This window comes from Pezoporus flaviventris, unplaced genomic scaffold (genome assembly GCF_033815535.1).
Source record: "Pezoporus flaviventris isolate CSIRO_AGI_PZ_B2104156 unplaced genomic scaffold, CSIRO_AGI_Pfla_v1 ptg000005l, whole genome shotgun sequence".
Classification (NCBI taxonomy): domain Eukaryota; kingdom Metazoa; phylum Chordata; class Aves; order Psittaciformes; family Psittacidae; genus Pezoporus; species Pezoporus flaviventris.
Genome location: NW_026892553.1, coordinates 3,616,104 through 3,640,867, shown reverse-complemented (window position 1 = coordinate 3,640,867; position 24,764 = coordinate 3,616,104). Strand labels below are relative to the sequence as shown.

The following is a 24,764-nucleotide window of genomic DNA, read 5'->3' as shown; positions in this document are numbered from 1 at the left end:
AATAGCACTCATTTTTCTCTTGAATGGAACAGAGATCCTGTGGAAAAAAAAAAACCTGCTATACAATCATGAGAAAACCATTTGTAATTCATTACTCTGTTCTATATTTGATACTGATTAATGTTTTCTTTTCCTTTTCACATGATTTTTCTTTTATTCCCATTTATAGTCCTTTTTCATATTTTCTTCTAAACAGAACACAGTGTCAGCAAAATTGATTATAAGGAACTTTCCAACCTAACATGTTACAGCGCCTTCACAATTAGGCACAGAAAATGCTGTTATTCACCGTGATTTCACTTCTTCTTAAAGAAAAAGAAGAAAAAGGAGAAAATAGTCAGGCAATTTTGATTGCAGTATTTGCTCATGTCTTCTGTCAGCAGTGCCCATTTACCGCAGTTTTGTTGGCTATAGATTTATGTGTGCACTGTGGGTGAAGACTAAACCATGGTTCTTCCACCCAGTGTTAGAGTCCAGTCTACAGCATGATCACAGCATCAGCCCTATCTGCCTGATGTCCTGTTAGTAACGAGAGTGTTGTGGAGGAAAGTGTGGACCACATGACAGGCCACAACAATACAGTCAACAACTCTCATCTTGACACTCACACGTTAAAGGTTTAAATCATAACCTGATACTTTATGATAAGATGCTCAGAAAGTATATCATTCATTCCCAGGGGCTCTGGAAAGACACCTGCCTAATATTGCACGTTTTCAGCTCACAACCAGACATACCATTTTTGAAGTAGGCTACACTCTTCCTGTCCTCCAGCAGTCTACACCCCTGTCCTAGATCTAGAGCTATCACTGAACAGGAAACACTAGCACTGCCAAGCCCTGCTTGTTATACTGCATCATCTCTGAGGAAAAGGCATCTTATCTCTGTTCACATTCTCTTCAGCACTGAGAGCGACCTTTCCTCTAAGTAGATCAGCAGAAATACATTACAGTTCTTGATAGAAAGGAAAGCTACATAGAGATCCAGACTACTAGCATACAGGATGTATTAGTCCTAATGTGAGTCGAAAGCACGGACTGATTTACAGCATATATACTACACAAACTGTAAATGACCTGGTGTTTCTGGACACCCCTGCACTAACCCAGAAATCAGACCAAGAGGGGAAACTGGGCCACAGAGGGAACACATTTGGCCACTGGGATGCAGGAGCACAGCAGGCAAATTATATCTGTCTTCAGGATTACATACTAGGCTTTGCATCTGTGATGCCACAGAATTAAAATTAAATGCGTTTTATACTGCTGTAATGATCTTTGTTGACTTAATCTAAGAATAAAGGAAACTTATGCAGTCATACAAAACCTCCTCATGTTATTAAAATACACCATTCTCAAATTAATATGCACACCTCAAAATCATGTTCCTGTAACTTTGACAGGATTTGCATTCAATTCATGCTATTCTATATCAGACCAAAGAGTAAGATATTGAAATGATACACCACATCTCAACTAGCAGAAATTTAACTGTAAATCACACTGAATCGCAGTCAAGAAACATGCCAGAATGCCTATAGTAACACTCACATGTATTTTATTTGTTAAAGCTGAGATATTTGGCAGGTAAGTCTTACGGTTACCAACTTCTCCTCCTTTTTTAGCTCCTCCGGGTGCTTCCACCAACCCAGGAACAACATTCTTGGATACCTCCTCTTTAGGGGTTGGGGGGGAGTAAACCCAAGAAAACCAAACCCGAACCCTGAGAGGGCAGTTGGAGACATTATATGAGATTGTACTGGAAAAAGTAGTCTGTCTCTTGAGGAGAATGTGCAAGAACATCCTCATGCCTGCAGTGCTACCTTATTCTTTAGCTTTTATTGAGGCACTAGGTTCCCAAGCACAACCCCTATCCTCCTGCAGCATACCAATAGCAGGATGTAAAGTAAAGGACTACTGAGAGGAGACAGAAATCTTTACCACCTGCCCCTAAAACTTCACAAAAATCCCTTGTCCAAAATATGTAACAGTACATTATTGTTTAAAAGTGGTAGCCAAATAATTATTTAATTATTACCTCTGAAGAAAATGTTAATGGTGTGACCCATTTTACCGCAGAGCAGCTGTGGCATTCAAAAGACACCTGACTAGTCTGCTCAGTCAACAATAACTTATGAGATTTCATTTTGTTTCTGGGATGATACTTCTGAAAGCTTTATTTGAACTGAATCCGTAGGGAGGCATATAACTATTTTTATGCAACCCCAAGAAACATATCTCCCACTAATCATTTTCAAACCACGTTAATGATATTTAGCTCATTTTATTTGTATATGTATGTATTTGGGGATTACTTCGGTACATGCCAAAACCTGCAATATGGCTATCAAATGGCTATAACCTTTCCCTAGCTGCTCATGTAGTTACCAGTTGCACGTGAAGCCCTAGGTAAAAAAAGGTTTTAATTTCTGAAAAAAAAATACAATTCCTTTATTTAGATAAATGTTAATTAAACCACTTTCGGAAATCTGAATCAGTTTACCAAATAAGTAGGACACTGCGTGTAAATACATTCTGATTTCACAATAAATCAAAAGAAGTTATCACCCTGAAGAACTGAGGCTTGTATTCTGTACTCTAACAGGTAAACTTTAAACTGCTTTGCTACTTACCAAACCCTCACTGGGCATAATGCTGGTGAGATGAACTACCTCAAGATGTGCTGACTGTGACACCAGAGAATCGGATGAGAGCGAAATGATGTGGTCACAAATCCCAGACAAGGTTTTACACTACGAAGAAAAACAAGTCAATATAATTGCTCATATTAAACTGAAACTACTAGTGAAGAAGTTCTTATTCTGAGAACTAATTGAGAATGAATAGATAATTTTACTTCTTAGCATTGTAAAAACTACAGGTATATGATAGTTAAGAACAAAAAGTTAAGGGAACAGAAAATAACCATAAATTACAAAACAAGTTTACATGCATGTACATGCATGTTCTTCTGATCAAAACATTTTACTGTGCACTGAGAACTGTGTATCTGAACTATCTTCTCAACTCCAGCTACACACAAAACCAGAACCAGAAACAACCTGATCAACTACATCCTATCTGTCATTATAATGTATCAACATAGATACAATGGAAGTCAAGTGAAAAATGTCAAAATAAATGCCTTATCCACCAACTCAATAATCTATTTTGGCTACCAAAAGAGCAACCCGATCAGCAGTGATCATTAGGTGAATTCTGCATTAAATAACTTAGAAAGTGTTTCCTTTGTTAAAAATTACATTGGTAGATGAGTGCCTTATTTAACTAATTTCATGAAGTAAAATTCTTATGCATCTTCGAAGACATCCTTTAACTGATGTTCTGGATCACTGCAACTGTGCAATAATTTTCTTATCCTGCCTTCCAGCTAAAGATCTCAAAATCTTAATGCCAATCCACATAAACACCTTTGAAGTAGGAACTCCATTGCACTGAAATTACTGAAAGACTAAACACGTCTCTCAAAGGCAAACTGTCAACTATATGGATTAGAAAGAAGTCGATCTGTACTCTTGGAGAATCTTCATATATAAAGATTGATTCCCAAGTTTGCATGTGTTGCTTAAAGCTTTCATTTAAAAAGACTATGCCTAAAAATATTTGAACCTAATCTGAAAGTGAAAGCATTCATATGGATGAATTTCTGTATGTTCTTCCAGTCAAAGCTGTGCTGTATGCATCTATTTTCCTTTGGGGACTATACTCTCATTTTCCCTAATTACAGCAAATTCTGGTGAAATCTCTTAAGGGAAGTTTTATTCCAGGCATTTGCAAAAGCACGAAGACTTCTAATAACTCATTTGACATATTATAGGTTAAACAAATAAAGTTGTCACAATGTATAAATTAACTGCCTGAATTTAGAGATTATGTTTCCATTCACTCATCTGGAAATCCAAGGACAGGTCTGGAGTACTGGATGTGGCATCTGTATTCTGTACCAGTTGCAAGGTGCAAAGTCCCCCATTCAGATATGCATGACTGCACCTAAAGGTCATCATTACCCAAAATATTTCTAGTAGTTTCAGCTTTGGGACAGAACCCCTAAACAAAACTTTAGGTCCTGTCTTCTGCCACCAGAGACATAGAAACTGGCTTGCTCAAAAAGTGGACCCTACTGCTTATTCTGCTTATGAATTCATGTTTGACCCTGTCTGTGAGTATATGCTTTCATCCAGCTTTTGAATTAGACATATCAAAACACTATGATGATTTCAAACTGAAGCCCTCTCTTATGCTTTAACATTTAAGATCATATGTATAGATTAGATGCAGACTAAATCCCAGACATATCACTTTCTACTTTCTGATGTAATTCAAATACTTTTTCAGTAAATAAACTTTGGAATGAAATAAACAAAGAAGGTTTCAGTCAAATTTACTGTTATGAATCTGTAAGATCTCCCCATGATTCAGAAAATCAAATAAAATCTATGTAGGATTTTATCATGAGGAAAATATTCAAGAAAATCGTATTAGAGTATTTAAAAAGATCAGTTTGCTGCAAAAGAAGTTCAGCAGATACAAGAGAGGCCTGACACCAGTTGTAAATAATGCCAAGGCCCGGGTCAGGAAGTAATGTTTGGTACGGACTATCAACATGGGATGGTACACCAACACATGCTGAAGTATTTTGGGCACTGAAAAAAAGGGAAGAGCCGAAGTCTTGAGTACTAGTTCTGAAAGCACACAGAAGCAAAGTGCACGCTCTCCAGATGGCGCAATACTACTGTGCTTCAGAAAATCTCAAACAAAAAAAAGGGTTCTTCAAGAAGTTCAGCACCTGTTGCAGAGGAACTTTCCATACAGTTTTACAGGTGGTTCAACACCAACATTCATCTGTTAGACTTCCCTCAATGGGCCGTGACAATAGACCCTCTAGGTAACCACTAAGTCTTGAAAAAGCCATGCAAACTTCTATGTCACAAAAGGTTTTTTTAGTATGGCAGCTACTGCTTGGATGGTAGAATGGATATAGTTAATAATTTGTATGTACTGCTGAGAGAAAGAACTAGCAGGTTGTCATTTATTTATTATGAGAGGCATACTATATTAGTCTAAAGAACTGAGGCAGTTCCAACAACCACATTTGCTGAACAGATATCCAAAAAAAAAACGAAACCTGACCCTCCAGCATTCAGTTCAGAGTGATCCTGAAGATGACTCCTTCATAACTTGTCTTTTCTCATAATACTTGAGTGCAGAGTAGACACAGTCCAGTCCCACGACTACTGAGGGAATGGCATCTGTGCCCTGTGATCGCAGCTGAGAACATTCTCCCTCAGTGTGGAGCTATTCCACACAAATCTACACTTCAGTGAATATCTCCAGTAGCCAATGAAGAAAGTCAACCATTGATCATCATTCTATAAATCTGTATTTACTTCTAAGCATACCTTTCTTAATATCTTTCAGAAAGAGAACAAAAGGCCATGTGGTGTTTAAGAATTACAGATTCTCTTACAAGTGTAAATTTTTACTTTAGAGCATCAAAATTATTTTTCTTATTTTTAATTTTTTTAATAAATATAGAGACCATAAAAGAAATTAACTGTTTACAAAGCTTATTCTTTAATTCAGTGTCCTTGAAATAAATTTTCTTTTTTTTAAGATGCTGCTAGAAAGATGGTGATTCTTCTCAATTTACCCAGAGTTATGACGATAATCATGTCAATTCTTAGAGCCAGGATGCTCCGGGTCATAGCTTCACATGATTTTGCTCAGGCTAAGATGAGTTCTACTGCCTTGGGATTTAGGCTCCTTAAGGTTCATCACACTCTCACTGCTGAGCCTGTGGAAGGCTTAAAAATGGAAACTTTTCTCTCTTCACTTCCATCTTTTCAGGTTACCATCAACAAGAGGTAGAAAAGTCAAAAGTAATATTCGTGCTAAAGATGTATTTGTGAAAGTCATATGCAATTAGAATCGTGAGATAAAAATGCACATATATGTATCTATATATACATAGATGCACACACATACTCCAAATCCCAGAAGATTTCAGGTGCTTTTAGAAGTCCATTTCAGAATCAGGTAAGCTATTTCAGAATAGTAAGTTATTGTCTAAAAGTCACTGCATGCCTTTTGAATTTAACAGCACATAAATGTTTTAGGACATATTTTAATCCCTGCTGGAAGCAAAGTATGTGTAAAAGGTTTGGGGTTTCTGTTTTCCTGCTAAAACGAGTCAGGCACTTGGTTAGAGCTTGTCAAAAGCTTATCTGAACTTGCAAATCCTTTGAGATTTCCCTTTCACCATAGGGTTTAACTCTGTCTCAGCCAGTACAAGTTTTTAGTGCCAGTAAAATATAAAGGATTTGAACTTTACAGGCCAGTATCTAATCAATAACTTTTTATATAAGATTCTTCCATTCCTCTTCATCGCTGTATTTTTTGTGCGCACACTGTGCACCAATGGCTCAGTGTGACAACCAGTGAAGGCACCAGGTCTGAGGGATCCATTACTAGAATTCCACCTCAGCAATACTAATAGGTGTATTATACTAGTAAGAGTTCTGTGAAGCTTCTAAAACAATCTAAGAGCAATAATTATGTATTTGCAATTAACTATAGGTATAACAGGAATATAGGAACTGTGTCAGGGGAGTGAGAGGGAGCATCTGACTTTGCCTGCTAAAATAAACAGGTGTGGGTGTTATTTTATTACTATCATTTGGGTAGAATCTCCATTTCTTTATGTTGATGTAAAAAAGGACATTTTAGAGTGTTAAATCTAGAGTACTGGGGCAGCCATTAAACTGGCTGGTAGGAAGCAGAGCTATTACTAAGTTGGTTTCAGGCAGGGTCACAAAGCATGTAAGCTGATCTCTCTCTCGCTGGTCTTGATCTTATTTATGAAAACTTTAAGTTTTAGCAACTGTTAAAATTCATCAGAAGCTGTGTCAAACATTAATAAACTTTATTTTGCTCTAGTAGCTTTAATTTTTTTAATATCATTTAAGTAAATGGGGTAGGATTAGAGAAGAGCAAAGCAGAACACTTAGATTACTTACCACATGAAGAATTTTATTTTCTGTTTCATACACTGTACAATCCTGTGGCAAAATAAACAAAAAACAATAAGTACACGTTATTTTAAATGTCCTGTGAAGAAATGAAAGGCGTCTTTATGCTGATAGCTATCTCTTACAGACGTACGTGTAAAGACAAATGAGCTCTTGAGCTTGTCATGACCAAAAGGTTACTTTACAATCTCAGGCCACTTGACTTCTCTTGTGGCTAGTTAACCTCAGGGATCTATTCGTCCCTTGACAGTCCTGAAACTCGTGTTCAAAACTAACAACAATATAAATGTAAGCGGGGGGGACAGAGTCATGATAGTGAGAAAAAAGTAACTGGGTATAATTAATGTGGCATGTCAGATTTTCAATGATGTGCAGAGCAAGGGCTACACTGCCTGGCCTTAAATCAGGCAGAATGTTTGTCACCTGTCGCACAAGCTGTGCGGGGCGCAGTCATGTCAGACCTATCACTAGGTAGATTGTGTTACTATAAAGCACGGGAAGGAAGAGGAGACAGACAATATTTGACAAGTACAATGCTAAAGATGCTAAACATCGCATGTGCATTCTGTCAGTTTCTTCTGCTCCATCTTTTGCTCCAAGGCCTGACTGTCTACACTGTGCACAAGGGACAGAAAAGAGCAGTGGTCCCATCTGCTTGCTGAAGTCACATAACTGCTTGAGCTTTGAACTACGGAAGGCACAAGCCACACCAAAAAGGGATGAGAAAGGACACAGGGCTGCTCATGCTGATCACTGATCCAGGAATATCCAGGAGGTTTCACTGCCATAAGACCTCCCAAAGAACAACTCCATCCCAGCTTTCCATTACACAATGTTGCTCTTAACCAATTTAAAGTAGGGCTGAAAAACAATATTCCTGATAAACCTCTGAATTTGCTTGTAACTTCTAGAGCAGCCATTTTCCTATTTTAGCTATTTTTGAAAGACTAATAAATCTTATAACTCCGTAACTTAAGAGTTATTTCTCCCTTAATGTCTGTTTTGATCTAGTGATACTACAGTGCCTAGAATAGCACTTTTCCTTTGTGGAACAAAGCATACAAATTCCTAAAAGGAACCTCTACTGCTTTTGAATGTTTAGGGAATTTCCTCAGCACAGCCCTCTGTAAATCAAGGCACAGCCATGGCACAAGTGCTTCACTCCTTGCTACAGGAGAGGCCCTGGGTGCACTGAGGCAGCTCCACCACGGCCAGGGCTCCACAGTACCACCCAGCATCTCCCTGTGTTCAGGGAGACCCACACCAGACCCTGAGGGAGGTGGGAGCCCCAGAGCCCTATGAGCCCTCCACAACCAAGCTGTGGGCTCCTCACCTCACCAGTGCCCAGCTTCCTGTCTGTAATGCCATACGTGCATTGAGTAATTACATTTAAGCAAATGAATGATTAACAGAAAAGCTATGTTGGGAGATTGTTAAACACTTCTCCAAATGGTATGCCGTGTTGGAAAAAGCTTTCTGCAAAGCAGGATGAGGATTTCAGAACATATTTATAAGGATGAGGATATGACAAGTAAAAAACAGTCTGCCTTGTTTAGGTGTCTTAGGTGTTTAGTTTCCAAGTAAAGTTTAACTTATTGATATACCTAAAAGACCCCCTCAAATAATTTAAGATTCCCTATAATTTCTCTTTCCTGGATCATAATACCTTTGCAGTAACAGTTGATTATTTTAAACTTCCCATTAAATAATTCCAATGTCCCCACTGTATTTACTCTAGAAGCAGATTGGCTCGGGCTGTGGTACTCTGTGAGAGAGATAGCAGCTGACTGGCAGATCTCTGCTCCGCTTGTCCAGGGGCTTAAAACCTCAGCTGTATCCCCCCCACTGAGGATACAGTGCCCAGCCCCCAAACTATGTTCCTGGGATGCTCTCCTGAGGACCTTGTCCTTCCGCCCATCCATGGCTGCTGCAGATCTGATTCAACCTGCCTGAGCCGCTCAGCCCCGGGTACAGGCAACTACCGCAGCCTCTGCCCCAAGGGTCATGTTTATTTTGGAACAGTAGCACTTTTATAGAGAAATTAATTTCTAAGTGAACACCGTTTAGAGAATATTGTGACAGAGTAAGAAAGTTAAAATCAGAAGACTGAGAGTGCCAAGAAACACAGAGAAGAATTTATATTAGCATTTCATGGTCAAGTATTCCTTTGATGTTTCTCCTGTATCCACACTGTTATTTTCTAGAGCACAAAAAAAGAATTCAATTAGTCAGTTTGGATGGCAATGCCCAAGGCAGTTTTCCCTACAAGTTTTACACACTTAAAACAGCACATCCACCATCTCCTTTTAACCCTCTGAGTACCAAGAGAACAAAATAATCACAGCAGGGCATACCACTTGACTTCAGAGCTAATGCTCCTTTCTAAATTATTCCTTTAATTTCTGTGCTAGAAACGCAATATGAGCTTCATTCTGAACAAACTTAATTACTTCAGGTCAGAGAATAGAAGCATTTTGTATAGAAAACCTGAAATTTTAATGTTTTGTAGAGCAGAATTAATGTCAGCCATACTTATGTTGCACATTCAAGATTACATTAGCATTAAAAATGTTAATGGCTTTGGGATTCCTTCCAAAATAGATGTATATTGACTTTTTTGCTTAAATACATCAGACTAGCTTAACTGAGAGCTTAAAAGCCCTTCCAATATTACACTAACATATTAAGATACGTAGGTCACGATATTCTTCTGATTTATTTTTCTCTGATACACAGCTATGCACTAGGGACCTCATTAATAAAAAATCAAAACCTTCCAGGACTAACATGTATAGAATTTTGATCCATTTTTCTTAGGAAATAAACAATATAGTTATAGTAATGTTCTTCCTACATCCTCCTTAGGCAGGATGACATGTTTAAAAATGGTTTGAGCTAAAAAAACTCTTAACAAAGCACCTGCATTCTATTTCCCCTCTGTAAAATGGTAAAATACAGGAATTATGAAAACAATCACAGCAGCAGTGTTACATACAAGTCAGCTTCTGCACTCTGCAGAACGACCTACCTTTCAAAGGTACAGTACACATTCATAACTCTGATAAAGCAAAACAGCATTATTTGAATATTCATGAAGAAAAAAGGTCAGTAGGACTTGTGCTCACCCACGCTATGTTCATAATTCTAGTTTCTATTTCCAAAAGGGAAAAATGCAAGCACTACTGAAATTTGCAGATAGATACCATAAAGAACATTTTGTAAGAAATGTTGAGGACAGTTAACCAACACATAAAGGTAGTAACACAAGTAAAATATTTATTTAGTTCATTACCTTAGTACAATAAACCTGCATGAGTTAAGTCAACTACTGAAAAAAAAAAAGACCCTATAAAGGAGCAGCCTGGAAGAGAACTTCAAACTTTATGATGTTTGCCAGTTGAATGCCATTTCCCAATATAACACTGCAGTAAAGATCTACTGCAAGCTTCGTGCGGTGGATATGACAACACGATATTTAAAAACATATTGCTTGCATATACAAAATCAAACACTTCTGGAATTAAAAAGAACGAGATTGCTCTGAAATTAGGCAAAGATGCAGTGGTAAATAGACTGAAGTAACTTATTTTACTCGGTTTAATTAAGGTAAAGACTTGATCATAATCTATATTTAGAAAACAGTGAACAGATGTTCAATAACAAAATGTTCTTTAGCAAACGCAAGCCAAATAAGATGGAGGGGCTGAAAGCTGAAGTCTGCAAAGTTCAAACTGAAAATAACACCCACGTTTTTACTGGCAGCTGCTGAATCACAGAATAGTTCAGTTGGAAGGGACCTCTGGAGGTTATCTAGTCCAACCACCTGCTCAGAGGAGCAAATAAAAGTTATACCAGGTAGAGGAAACTACTGTGAAACAATTTCTTTTCATGGCAGTACAAACTAGATAGCTTTAAGAAACAAAGCTTCAGCTTCATCCTGAACACAAAGTGTTTGGCTAAAAGTAGGGTAAAAGTCTGCGTTATGGTGTCTGAATTTATCTCAGTGAGGATAATTAAACATTAATAAAGGGGAGAACAAGCAAAAGTTCGTTTGGCATTTGTTGGAAAAAAATTAGCCTGAGTTGTGCTGACATTCTTCCACGAGGCACAGTCAAACTTTTTGTTTAGAGGACGTTTGTTCGTGCACTATAATGGATGTGCCAAAAGCATCTATCACAAGTTTAAACATCTCAGACAGAAACAGAAAAAAATCAGAAACCCATTTCTATTAGAACAAGTGAACTCTTTCTACTCAATGAAAAATTAACCAGCGTCTACATTTTATGAACAAAATTCCAAACCTGTTCCTCAACTGTTATTTCAGTTATCTTTCCTCCAGGGTAACCTTGGCACTCGAGCATGACCAAATCCAAATTCAGTTAAGTAACTCTGGTGGATTCATTTTCAGAGGAGAAAGGAGAGCTAGCCTACCTTGAAGCTAAAGTTGCACTTCAAAATGAAGTCAGCAGCTCAAACACTTCAATACTCTGTTCTAACATGTTTTTTTTTGCACATTGTCATCAGCACATTTTGATAGGACATCACACCTTAAAATCAGGATGTGCCTGCAGCTTTCTGCATAATGCTATTCTTTCATAGTTTCCCTGCTTATTCTATGAAGGTGATATTGTGAGAGATAAGAAAACTGAGTAAAGTACAATCCCAAGCATAAATGGACAGGTGTAAAACTCCTCTAAAGCTAAAGATCAGCATTCTCATAACCAGTATGAAAAAATACTGTTTACAAATAAACAAGTGAATGCTTACTCATCATAGCATTTATGTGGTGTGTAAATAATGATATCCAGCATTGCAGTTCATGTTTAGTTTAAATTTCGAATGAAGATGTCATCTTCACAGTCATACAGAGAAAAAACATGACATAAAAGCTAAAAACCTACTTCCTGATTAGAGCTAAGAGTATGTCACTCAGACACATAGAGTACATCCCAGCAAGAAGCTTCACACGCAGTGTCTGTACTAAACTAAGGTTATGCACCAATGCCCCCTATTCAGAAGGAAGTTCACCCTGAGTGGCAGCTATAAGTTAACCACAAAAGTGTGTTAATTTTGCACAAAATAAATCATCAGGTTGAAGGCATTCCACAATGTGCCAAATGCATAGCCCTGTCTGCTACTTTCACACTGACTAAATTAGACACCTAAAATATACATTGTTCATGAAACAAAGAGTACCTAAAAGGATCTGAAATCCAGGTTTCTATTAGTTCCACCTTTCAATTCATATTTTAGCCTATAGTTAAGACCGAAATTCTGGGTTAAGTGAAACATTTCTGCTTTCACACATTAAGATCAATTTTCCTCAGATTTAGTAACATCAGAACATTCTCCCTAGCAATGATCTTGGTTTTTATTACTCTTTCTGGTTGCTAAATTTAGTCTACTGTAAAAAGGACTCAATAGATGACTATCAAACAACCCAGACCTGACAATAAGGAAAAGACAAAACTTGATTTTTAACAGACCTGAAGAACTAATTAAACATTTCTCATCTTGGAATGTCTTGGAGTTCATGCTAAAAGATAGATTGTTTTTATGCTGTCAAAAGGAGGACAGCTTTGGGAGTGGTGCTGAAGACTCGGAATTAAAAAAAGAACCAAACTACGAAACTATTGCTGGCAAAGCAGAACTGAATGTCATCCGCCAAAACCAGCAAAATGAATGACAGAAAGGGAAACAGCAATTCAAAAGTATATTGTTCTCACCTAGACCACAGGGAAAAATCAAACACACAAAGTGCAATATCAGCTGAAGGGCAGAATCAGAATCCAAACTTTTTATACTGTAGAGAAGTTCATTTTGCTTAGTCTGTAAATCAAAAATAGCCTAGTGCTATAAACACCTTGTAAGAGAAAGCTTAATAAAGATACATCAATAATTAAATGCCTACATAGGAATTTTTAAACCAAGAAAACAGAAAAAGGATCTTTGTTTTGCACTGTAAAAACGCATAAAGGGCAAAATTTCTAACAGGAATAAAGCTGAATATTATAAATTAAGGATAATAGTGGAAAATACAAAGACTGATACTTATCAACCTTAATTCTTTTTTCCAAGAATTAAAATGAAATTGAAGAGGAGGAAAAGAAAGAAGAGTTTGCAGAAAGCAGCTACTCCATACTTAATTGCTGTGTTGGAGGCAGGGCCATTTAACTGGCCAGTCGTTTAGACAGTGCTTATGAAACTACAGCTTTAAGCTTTTTTCTTGTTTTCCTTCCTACACCACTTTCATCTTTCTCTTTTGGTTCATTACAAGACAGCCCTGCCTGTTCTTTAACCTCTCCACATCTTGCAGTAACACTGCTTTTTCTCATCAGTGCTTTCATCTACTCACAAGAGGAGAAGCTCACTGTAAATATTTGTAAAACCAGCTTCCACTTAGTGTTTCTGTACCTGTGTGTCACCTCTTACCTTACTTCAGGGGCAGGCACTGTTAGAGGCTATTATTATTTGTATATTGCGTAGTACCACAGACCAGATAAATTTATTTTGTGTACCTGTGGACAGTACTGTATTACAATTAATTAATGAACATTAGTGATGATAACACTACTACCATTATCTGTTCCATATTTGGTTTGCTCAGTGCTATGAATATTTCATGTTAATCACTAAACAACTTTCAGGTAACTGGGTCTCCTTTAATTGAGCAAGCCACAGTACAAACACATTTATTTGTATGTATTCTAAGAACTTGCCCCTGAAAGAATTTTGATCATTCATATTTTAACCTGTAATAAACTGTTAGCAGTAGTTATGCTGTTTCCCACTGCAGCTTTGTTCTTTTTTTTAACACTTGCATGGTGGCAGATAACCTGACATGAAACCTTCCCAGCACTCCCAGAGAAAGAGAGGTAAAGCTAAAACAATTTTTCTGATGAAGTGAAAGCTTAGCAATGTTTTTACTACTGCAATTTTTAAGCATCAGAATGAGGAGGACTCAGAGAGGAAGATAATCACTCCTACCTGTTGCACAATGGTTGTAAGTTCCAGGCACAGTTGAACAATGTTGTTTTTCAGCAGTGAGTATTCTGTCACACTGACAAATGGAGACCTGTCAGAAAGGAAGGGTAGGTTAGTACAGACTTCACAATGACGCCTCCTGTTCACCAAATAAGCAGAAACACGTAATATAGAGATCAATTCTACATCACAGAAATATGAAATACCTAATCATAACAATTTCCAGTAGCAAGTTACACAATTTTTCTAAAATATATCTTTGAAACAAGAAACAAGGTAGGCAGGAAGGCTGTAAACTGGATTCTGGCCAGAATATCGGAAGTTATAGTTCTTGTGGCAAGTGGAAATAGGAGCGTCCTAAAAATTGTCAATAGTCCAGATTTCCTTTGTGCAGCTTATTACAAAGACAGCTTTTCCAATATGACACCACTCTTCAGCAGCAGTTAGCACCTTAATTAAGACAGCAAAGTAATGCTTACTTAGTCACTAACAGCTTCCTGCACCCTCGGATTTTCTTCAGGCTTTGCAGATTCTAGCTGAATCTGGCCCCATTTGAATTCATAAGAACTGACAAGGTGATAGCCCAAGAGAATATGACTGCTGGCATTAGGTTAGAAAAATGTCACCAGGATTATACAAATCCTGGAAAGGAAGGTGATTCACCCTCACTGTGATTTCTAAGGTGCCATTTATACACTTGAAAGCATTCAGATTCAAGATAAAACTATTTGTTGCTACAACTCTAAAGAAAGAGAAACAAAACATAAGTGCTCTGATGCTAGTTTGTGCTTTGGTTTCCGTCTTTCCACCATCAAAATTTTAACTGCATTTATTCAGAGAGATACGTACACCAAATTCTGAACTTGGAAATGACTGATTGTTGAGAACTAGCACCACAACTGTATCTAACACATCAATCCTGCTCTTGATAAGAACTCTAATAAGTAAAGCTAAATTTCAGGCAAAGCATGTACTATAATTTATTTTGAATATTCTTAATTGATTTGCTCAACTCCAGCTTTTTTATGTCTCCTTTGATGGCTGAAGGACACCTCAAACTATACAATCTTTTCTTCCTTGCCCTTCTTTCTGAAATTACCTGTGACATTGCCTCTTCTGGCAGTGAAATGTCAACTTGGAATAGGACAAACCAGTTCATTTCACATAAAATACTATCAGACTGAAAGTAACTAGAGAAAACTTTAACACCCTCCTGACAGAAAAGGGTACTAGACTTTTCCCTCCTATTTTAGAGAAATTTGCCAAAACAAATTTAGAACTAGAATTCCAGAACTGGCATTTTAATATTAGAATGTAAGAGTACAAGAGAAAAAGACAGAACAAACACAAAACAACCCAAAGAATTATTCTTATGCATAAAGGATCAAGGAATAGTAAATTACCTGTCCAGCCAGGCTAGTAAGTTCTTGGCAGCACCAATCAGGTCAACTACAGAGGTAAGAAAATCATTTGGCAGTCGTCTGGAGGCCCTGCCATCATAGTGGCCACTCCTCCTTCTACCCGTTATAAAGTTCTGAAGGTTTTTGGCTGAGGCATTCAGCTTGTGAGACAGAGTTCTCAGGTTTTCAGTCTCCAAACCATAATTCTGAGGGGAAAGAAGAAGATACACAATGAAGTGAAATAGTGCATTGTCAGCTACATAAACCAAGAAGTTAAACATTCTGAATGGTACTGGCTGAAAGGCTGGGGGACTTATGGATGCCTGGTTTCTGCAAACCCATTGGTCTAGCTATGTCACCAAGGGGAAGGCAAAAAGAATCCTTATATGCTGAGTCTGAAGGTCTTTCCCATTTTCAAAAAGTGGGGATGAGTCAGAACGTCATCCCTACCTGCTATGCTTCAGTGTTAGCTGACTATGTGGTGTATAGCAAGTTTAGCAAGTGTTAGCAGCCCCACTGCACTGGATCTTGCTCACACAGATTGTGTCAGTGTCTCCACTAAGTCGGAATGACTTAGCCTTGGCAGAACTTCCTTTTCACTTATGCTTTTACAGGAAAATTCCTGAACCCTGCTATTGGTGGTGAGCAGCTGTCCCATAGGTAACGTAAGATGGGAACAGTCAAATCAGGTCAGAACAAAGACATGGTACTCCTGTGTCCAGTAACTGCACAGGGAAGAATCTGAGAAAAGATCAAGCATGTTGTAACAGCTGTTAGTGTTCAGAGACTTCAGCCACTGACAGGGTCTTCATATTTAATACGTCTTAATGGATCTTCTTCCACTGTTCCAGTGCTGATGGGAACTGGGGGAGGGTTGGGGTGTTTTATCTAAGTAAAGATTCCCACACACAAGTCCATTTTCCCTTTGTCCAACATTGCTTCATCTATGTCTCTGTCCTTTTATCACCAAGCCAATTCCCCACTTAGACCCAGGTAACAAGCACAAAGATACCTCAGCTCAAATACATTAAATAATTCAGTCAGGTTCACATAGAAAGTCTGAAACATACTGAATTGAACACAGATTTCCTGCTCCCACACCAGGATGTAGCATGTGAAAGAATTTAATGAGCATTTAAACAAAATCAACTTTCAGACTGTGATTTGATTGCCCACTATTAATTTCAACTCTGTTTATGTTACATCATGAATATCACATTCTTCTTGCCTGAACTTGCTCCTCAAAACAGAAAATTAAGAACTGCAAACAGCATAAAATCTGATGGATGCCAATATGGATATTTTTACTGGCAATCGTAATTTCCAACACCAAAAAAAAGAAAATGCATTGACCAATAACAAGCTTATGAAATGGAATTGGATGGAAGTCAAACAAAACACAAACACTGGGTGAAGTTGTTTGGACCACTTACAGCTCATCCTGAGGACCATGCTTTCTCTGCCAGCCATTCTCCTGCTTAGAGCTCACACTGAAAAATAAATCAAGCCCCTGCCTCTAGCTTGGAGGGCAACCTACAAGGAATGGAGACACTTTGCTATCTGAGTCAGTTCTGCAAAGAATTCAGATTTTAAAATAGTTTTAAATAGTAGGGGCAGAATTAATTTATTTGTTATATACATATCATGCCTAAGGCATCACAGTCAATGAGGTTTGGAATTTGAGTTTAAGATTGAGCAGTGAAATAAACGGAAGTTGCAATGGTTTAGCTACAGATGAGAACAATGCTCTTCATCTTTTTTCCATAACAAATACTGTGCAGTTAGTCAGCATCACTAAAGCAAGTCATTCTATTTTGCAAAAGTTTAATGTTAAAAAGCCAGCTGTATTTGATATTAATATGCCATCTGTTTTATATTTGTAGCAAATCTTTATTTTATTAAGGCACTGAAGGAATTCCTTCCCCTGCCCTGTTTTTCTCTCAGCTTCTCCTTGTGCCAAGATGATGACTAAATGGACATATCAGGATGCCTTTACTGACTAGCAACCAACTAGACAGTGCTTGGTTTCCCCTCAGAAAGAGTTTGAATTTGCACACTCAACAAGATGTTACAAAGATGCTAAACCAGATCCTCCTGGTTTTATTTCCACGTCCAGCTTTGCTTATCCCTGTGGAAGCAAGCAGAAAATATTTCCCCAGTAATTCACTATTGCACAAAAGCTCTGGAAACCTCTCAGTTTACTGCCAAGAAAAGCTAAGCAGAAAGGGAAACAGATTGGCCAGTGAAGCTGTAAAAGCCAGAAAGTATGCTAGATGCTACCAAGTAGTAAGCAACTGGAGCGATCTTCTCAAGTCATTAGTAAATATGCAGAATTGAACAGAAAAAGCATTTGAGGAAATCCACCTAGTGAACGAGTAAGTTCGTTGTTTTATCTTTATTAATTACATGCCAATGGCAACCTCAATTACTGTGAGCATCAAATTCAAAATATAGCAAAGCGCAGACAAAGTATGTTCATAAAGATAATCAGAAGATGAAAGGAAATTGTTCCTCACAGTAGAAGTGCTGATGCAAGTGAGTGGTTTAGCTGAGACTTCACAAGCCACAGTAAAGGGGAAAAGATAAAAATATTACAAAAAATTACAGTGAATCAGTATCTCTGTAGAAGACAAGAATTATATTGCTCTACATTTAAGCTTGCCTTAAATCCAAGATCATCATTTTAAAATGAAACTACCATAATTAATTATAAAATGGGAAAAAGTCAGAAATAATCCTCAAAAGTAGCACCTCTGAGCACCTCATCCTGACTCTCAGCACCCAGCCAACCTCGTGTCAGCTGCATGTTTCTCTCTCCATATGCACCTTCCCTCATCAGCAACCAGGATGCCTGGATATAAAAGAGATTGTTCCGGAGCAGAAAAGAGCAGGCAAGCGGGTGCACACACAGATGTGAACTGCAATGATTCAGATTCTGGGAATGCACCTGAAAACACAGTTGGAAGAGATGCAGTTTATGATAACAAGTAAGTAGATGGGTAGCCTTGTTCCGCAGATGTGATCCTGCAAGTATCACTTCCAGTTCCTGTAGGCATCTCATCTGCATGGTGATGACTGAGATAGTCTCAAACCTTCTAGACTAACTCATTATCCCAGCTACTGTACCAGCCTTCAGTTTCACAGCCATATATTCTGCTCTTGCTGTGCTAAATATGTGCTATTATTGTGAGATGCACCACAGAAATGATGCTTCTGAGCTGGTAAAATTCTTCCTCCTGGCAGGTGATTTCTTTCTTCCTATCCTATCCTAGATATAATTTCTGGTTTTAAAAGAAAGAAAAAAAAAAAAGGGAAAAGCCTCTAAAAGGGACAAGGGGGTGCCATTAGCATAGACAGGATAATTTTTCATACCAAGAGCAGGGAAAAAAAGAGCCAAGCAAGGTTTAATCCATTCCCTGTTGCACAGTCATTTTTACCAATTTTTCTTTACTTGATCTGTGGATAATGGACATACAGGTTTAGAGAATTAATACAGACTATTAAAAGTGACCCCAAACACTGCCTGTCCAGAACTACACAGTCATACAAATTGTCAAATTATTACTAAATCTGAATTATAAACTGTTTAGTGAGAACAGAAAGTGGACTGAAGTCAACCACACTCCATTTCAGTCAAGCAGGCCTGACAGGCGCACTGCAGAAAGGGTAACTGGGAGGCCAGGGCCAAAGTAATGACATCTTGAGCACAGGAAGACATGACTGTAAATTGGTAAATCTACTAAATGTTTACTCAAGCTTCTTCACATAAAAGCACTGTTCAAACAATGAGAGATTCTGTATATTCACTGAGTGTAATATACTATAGCATTATTACCTTCACATTAAATAAAGGAAGTTACCTAGAGGTTATCTGATTTGTTCAGTTTGATGCAGTAGTGTATTTTAGGTTAGAGCTCAGGAATACCTAATGCCCTGTACAATAACAGAAGTTGAAAAGAAGGATTTCAAGAGGTAGAAATGAAATGCAAATGAGATGAAAGCCAGACAAGTTTATTATGGAAGAATATCATTAGTGATAATGCCAAGATGAAGCTGTGCTGAAAATGACACTTGCTAATGAGATGTACAATTGATTTGTGTTTAAGGGTAAGTCTGCTTGCTGTCTGGAAAACACAGTTTTCAGTGTTAGCAATCTCATTCTCTAATGACTGTCAGTGAGGATTCCTGCCATCTCCCCAGCTCCCTTCTCCTGTTTGGTTGGAGATGCCTGTTCCAGTGTTTCTAGTGACTCAGGTTATTGTAGGGTGGAAAGAGGGAAGAGACAAGGCAGGTTGCTCCAGGGCTTATTCAGCTGGTCAAAGTGCTGATGGAGTGTAAGGGATGATGTAAAAAATAAGTTATTGAATATTCCATATAGTTAAAAATGCATACTGGAAATGGAAATTGAAAACCAGGGAATCTGTCTCCAAACACATATTTCTTCCTTTTTGCATAAATCCAAACTGCAGAAATAAATAGCTAAATGCAGTGTGACACGAACCCTGCTGCTCTGTGTCTATATTGCAAGTCCTGCTTTGTACATACATTCTGGTTTGAAGTTCTGTTTTTAGAAGACAGTGGGAAAACTGGGAAAACCTTTTATCCATCTGACCATACAATACCTGTGGCTTGTAAATACTCAAAGAGGTGGAATGAGGAAAAGTCTTCAGCTATAGCATAGGGTGTTCTCATATCTTACAGCAGGTGTGTAATAACATCACAAATGAGTAGTTTATGTGAATAAAATTTTAGCCACTAAGATAAAATAGTCCAAATTATTGTAGCAAACACTGAAATAAAAAATAACAAGTACAATGGGGGAAAAAAAGGGTAAGTACTAATCAAATTTTTTGTAAACACCTGAATAGCAGAGCAGGAAATACCTTCAATATAAGAGGAGTTTATTTCTTCTGTGGACACCCCACCGCAGCATGATATACTTTAAAGTACTAATATAATGAAATTGCTTTGCTGTAATGTGTCACAGAGAAGAAACGTGTGCACATCAAAATTTACCTGGCAGAGGATATAATTTTAGCTAGATAATTTATATTGAATAAGTGATGACTTTAACCTACCTCAAAACCAGAGTTATTTTTAATTATAGTAATTTTTCTTGATGCTGCCATTCATGTAAGTAGTCAATGTAATTTCTGAATAAATGCATATAAACACATGGATGTATACACTGCTTTTTCTGTAGGTGATATTTTGTGAGTGTTCCCATTTTCACTGAATTGTAAGGTTCAGAGAAATGGAAGTGCAGAGCCAAGATCTGACTGAGGAGATTAAAGGAAACAGCCCTGACAGAATCTCAAACATCTTATATTAAATTCACCATGTTAAGGCATTTAAAATACAACAACCTAAATATTGTGCTACACTCCCATTTTTGTGTTTCATGCACAAGCCTAAGGAATCTCCACAGCTCATGAGCCCAGTTCAACTGTGGTAGCCACCGCTGCAGGTCTCTGTGTCAAATGTGAGCTCAGGACCATTAATAAACCCATGCAGCAGCTCTGCCTTTGCCCCTCATCATCAGCCTGCCTCAGCACACAGCCGTGCTTAGCACAGCTGGCTGCTCCCACGCCAGCCCACCCTGAAAGCAGCACATCTGGACTCATGGCACACTCCACTCTTCCTCAGGCCTCACCTTCCTGATTGCTAGAACCTAGATGTATCTGTGAACTGCCAGAGAAAGATGCTGCCATGCCCTCTTCCTGAGGGCCAGCACCACTGTGCAATGAGCAGTATTAGGAGGTTAATTTAAAAGCTCCATCTTCAGGAACATCTCCCCCACTACACAGTGGTCTTCAACCTGTTCTCAGATTATGCACAAATTGACTTTAAGTTATTGTGGACTTCCTACATCAGATGCAGCTCTCCAGGGATGCTCTGCCCCTGCTCTGCCAGGAAAGCAGGCCCGGTCGGTCCCTGCTTGCCTCTCAGCCCTCCTGGTCCCAGGGACGTGCGCTCACAGCCCTGGCATGACAGCACAAGACCTCTCCCACCAGTCTCCTTAGGGGGCATGGTCGAGCACAGGGCTCTGAGATGACAAGGAAACAGAATTCCCCAAGGCAGCTCTGGGCTTTTAGAATCTCCTTTGGGAAAACGTGACATGCCAGATGGGATCCCACAACTCCCTGCTGTCTGCCTTGCTGTGTATGCTGCTCCTGCAAAGGTCGTATCTTCGCAAGGAAAGTTATGGTGCTTGTGATAGCATGTAGTCATTTAGCACTGACTGAATAAAACCAGGCAAACAGCCTGTTTAATAAAAGCAAAAACGTAAAATAATCATACACTGCGATTTTAGCCTAAATAGCTCTGACACATAAATAGAATGAAAACAATCAGAACACATTTTCTGTCTTCATTTTCCTCCCTGGAGGTATGTTTGTAAGGCTAAGAGCCTGACGGCAAACACAGCAGAAACCTTATTCTTGTCTCTGACCATTTCTGTGATTTCATCAGGCAGATCAGTTAAAATTTTGTGGTGATATTTCTATGATACAACTTGAACCTGAAATTCTGAGAACAGTACGAAGTCAAAGTTTGTGAGGCAGCGCATTTCCATCAGGTGTGTCATCTCCCGCTCTAAAAAGAATTCCCAAGTGGAATATCTTTTATATGACTATCAATTTGAAGGAGGTAAATTGAATTTTTCATGTAAATCACAAAGGTCCTTGGCTTGAAATTACCTGAACAAGGAAACACATTTTAGCGTACATTTGAAAATACTAAGTCAAAAGTGTGTGTTAAACCTTGGTTCCGCAGAATATGACCCACTTTAAGTATTACAGACTTCAGATAAAGTGCTAAAATGTCTACTTTGGTATCAAATCAAAGAAATGGAGTAAGTTTTATTAAGGAAACCCCATGTCAGATGTAGTTCATACAGTGTCAGGCTTGTCACTGCACAGTAGGGTTTTAACAGGGTCATGTTCATCATAACCACCTACTCTGTGAGCAGAGGAATGGGGCCTCTGAATGACAGGTAAATGAACCCGATGTGACAATCTCCCTGTGTCTTATCACAAAACCCCACTTCTGTGCAGTTTAACTTATCTGTCTGTAGTAACCATCCAGTGGAATTACTACTGTAATGGTCATTCCAGTTACTTTATAGCAACAAGATGCCGTACTGTATATTAACACTCAGAATTATACCTGGTTTGATATTAACCAAGATGAATTTCTCAAATGACAAGAGAAGCCTTATTTACTAAATAAACTTGCTTTGCTCTGCCTTAGGGAAAGTTAAAAAATAGAAGGCTTTTCTGTATATGTGCTACTTAAGCTGAAATACTCAATAATTGATGAGATTTTAAAGATACATAAAATCCTAGCCCCTGTTGTTCTCCAAACTACAAGTGTATGAAGATAATACATTTCATCCTAATGGCTGGGGACTGCAGTTCAAGCACAACAGTGCCCAAATTTGTTTCAGTTTTTACTTTAAAAGCTCTTCTTGTTCTAAATCAGTAAATTAGAAATGCTACTTAATAAAAACCATCCCTCTCACTACCTTTAATAACATTTGCTTATCACTTCATTAAAACAGTTAAACTGCAGTATTATAACCGAGTTTATATACGCAGAACACAGTGAGATTTCTTAAAAATGAAAGTCTGCAATTTATTAATAACTATGGTAATACTATGCAAATATACAACATCATAATACAAATTAGAGTGTATTATCTGACACACCTCGAGTCTTTCCTATGAGCAGCTTTCCTCCCCCTTGGGCTCCCTTCCATTATAATTATCCCACCTTCCAGAAGCAAATTGTGTCACAACGTGTTCTTGTCTCCCGAGTCTATAATTTGGAACTTGTCGCAGTGCTTCTAAGCACTTCCTAGGCCTTCCTATTATCTTGTAAATAGACACATTAAGTAGATACAGTGTTAAGATTAGATGTTTTAACCTTCTTTAAAAAATCAGCACCTGCATTATATCTTTTACTTCCAGAAGAAGCTTTAGCATTTCCATTGTAATTGACATATATGTCATCAAGCACAATTAAGGTGCCTTGAAAAGTATTTTATTGAAAAAGCCACGTGTTTCTGATTTCAGGTAAGAATTAGAAAGACATGAGAGTCTTTCCTTTAACAATTGGACTCAAAAAGACTGTAGACTAGCCTCTGAAACAGGTTTTTCCAGAATATGGTATTTAAATCAATCATTAAGTTTATGCTTAAGCGTTAAAGAGTCAAATGACTGGACAGTTGGTAAGAGGAACAGAGTTAGAGAAAAGCAGAAGGTGAGGTTATATCCCTGCAGATTCCTCTCTGAAAACATGAAGAATACATGGAGAGACTGAACCTTGAAGGGACTATGCATAAAAGAGGATCAAGAGAAGACTCAGACACAGCATGCAGGTTTGTGGTTAATGGATCTCGGAAGAGTCACTGATTATGACAGGGCTTGACCCAGGCTAAATCTGCACTGTATACTGGTTTCTGTTACGAAATAGTCAAGATGATCAAGAATTAACCAGTGTTTGTATCTCCTGACTAAACATTTTCCAAGTAGCTTTTACACTGTAGCTCTTGCTACAGATCTCTGAACAAGCTGTGTAAAGCCCTTCTTGGTCTGTTTAATCCTAATGAAGTCAACGTGACTTAAATTGTGTAATATCCAAATACTCTAATTAGGTAAGCTTGAATAAACTGGAACATCTTAATGTTTTTGCTTATGTATGTATACATATCTATCTCTGGAGAGAGAGCAAGAACATATTACTATGGTACAAGTATCTAAAACATAAAAAGATAGGAGAAAATTAAATTCATTAAAAACAGCACAGGGATTTTAAAATGTCCTACAATGTTAAACAAATAGAATATACAAGTATTTCTGTCAGGCTAATCCTAATCAGACTGATCCTAACCTTTGCTTTAAACAATACTTCAGCTTATCGGAAAGAGAATGCTTTCAACTACTTCTTGATGGAACTTCAGCAGCATCCCTCTGAGCTGTTCCTAACTGCTCTCCCCCTGTACTTCTAATGCACATCTTTTGCTCAACTCTGTCTTCACAAAGAGTTTAGGTCTAAACTCCCTGGAAGTCAATTTGCATTTGAAAAAATGTCTCCAGTTCAAAATGCATTTCATCTTCTCTTACATTTTTGAGCAAAAGCTTAATATTACATCAGCATGGGATAATGAAACCTTCTCGTAAGCATACTGACATAAAATGGTGAATGTATCACACCATCCATATATCATTTGTCCTCTGTCAAACTTACACGTGTGCATGTTCAGGAGCTTCAATGTCAACTCTCAGGAAAAGTATCAGTAAGAAAATAAATCTGTGGCAGCGTTTCTTTTC

At 38.0% G+C, this 24,764-nt stretch overlaps 1 protein-coding gene across 2 annotated transcripts in view; it reads right to left on the bottom strand.

The window, feature by feature from the left end:
* Positions 1–24,764, bottom strand: part of LOC133265318 (connector enhancer of kinase suppressor of ras 2-like) — a 187,726-nt gene that overhangs the window by 88,379 nt on the left and 74,583 nt on the right. For both annotated transcript variants that reach the window (XM_061445698.1, XM_061445699.1), the window contains exons 3-6: positions 15,436–15,638; positions 14,036–14,123; positions 7,037–7,078; positions 2,633–2,752 (exon numbers count right to left, since the gene is read on the bottom strand). In XM_061445698.1, coding sequence (XP_061301682.1) covers positions 2,633–2,752; positions 7,037–7,078; positions 14,036–14,123; positions 15,436–15,638 — 453 coding nt within the window. The remainder of the gene's footprint in view (positions 1–2,632; positions 2,753–7,036; positions 7,079–14,035; positions 14,124–15,435; positions 15,639–24,764) is intronic.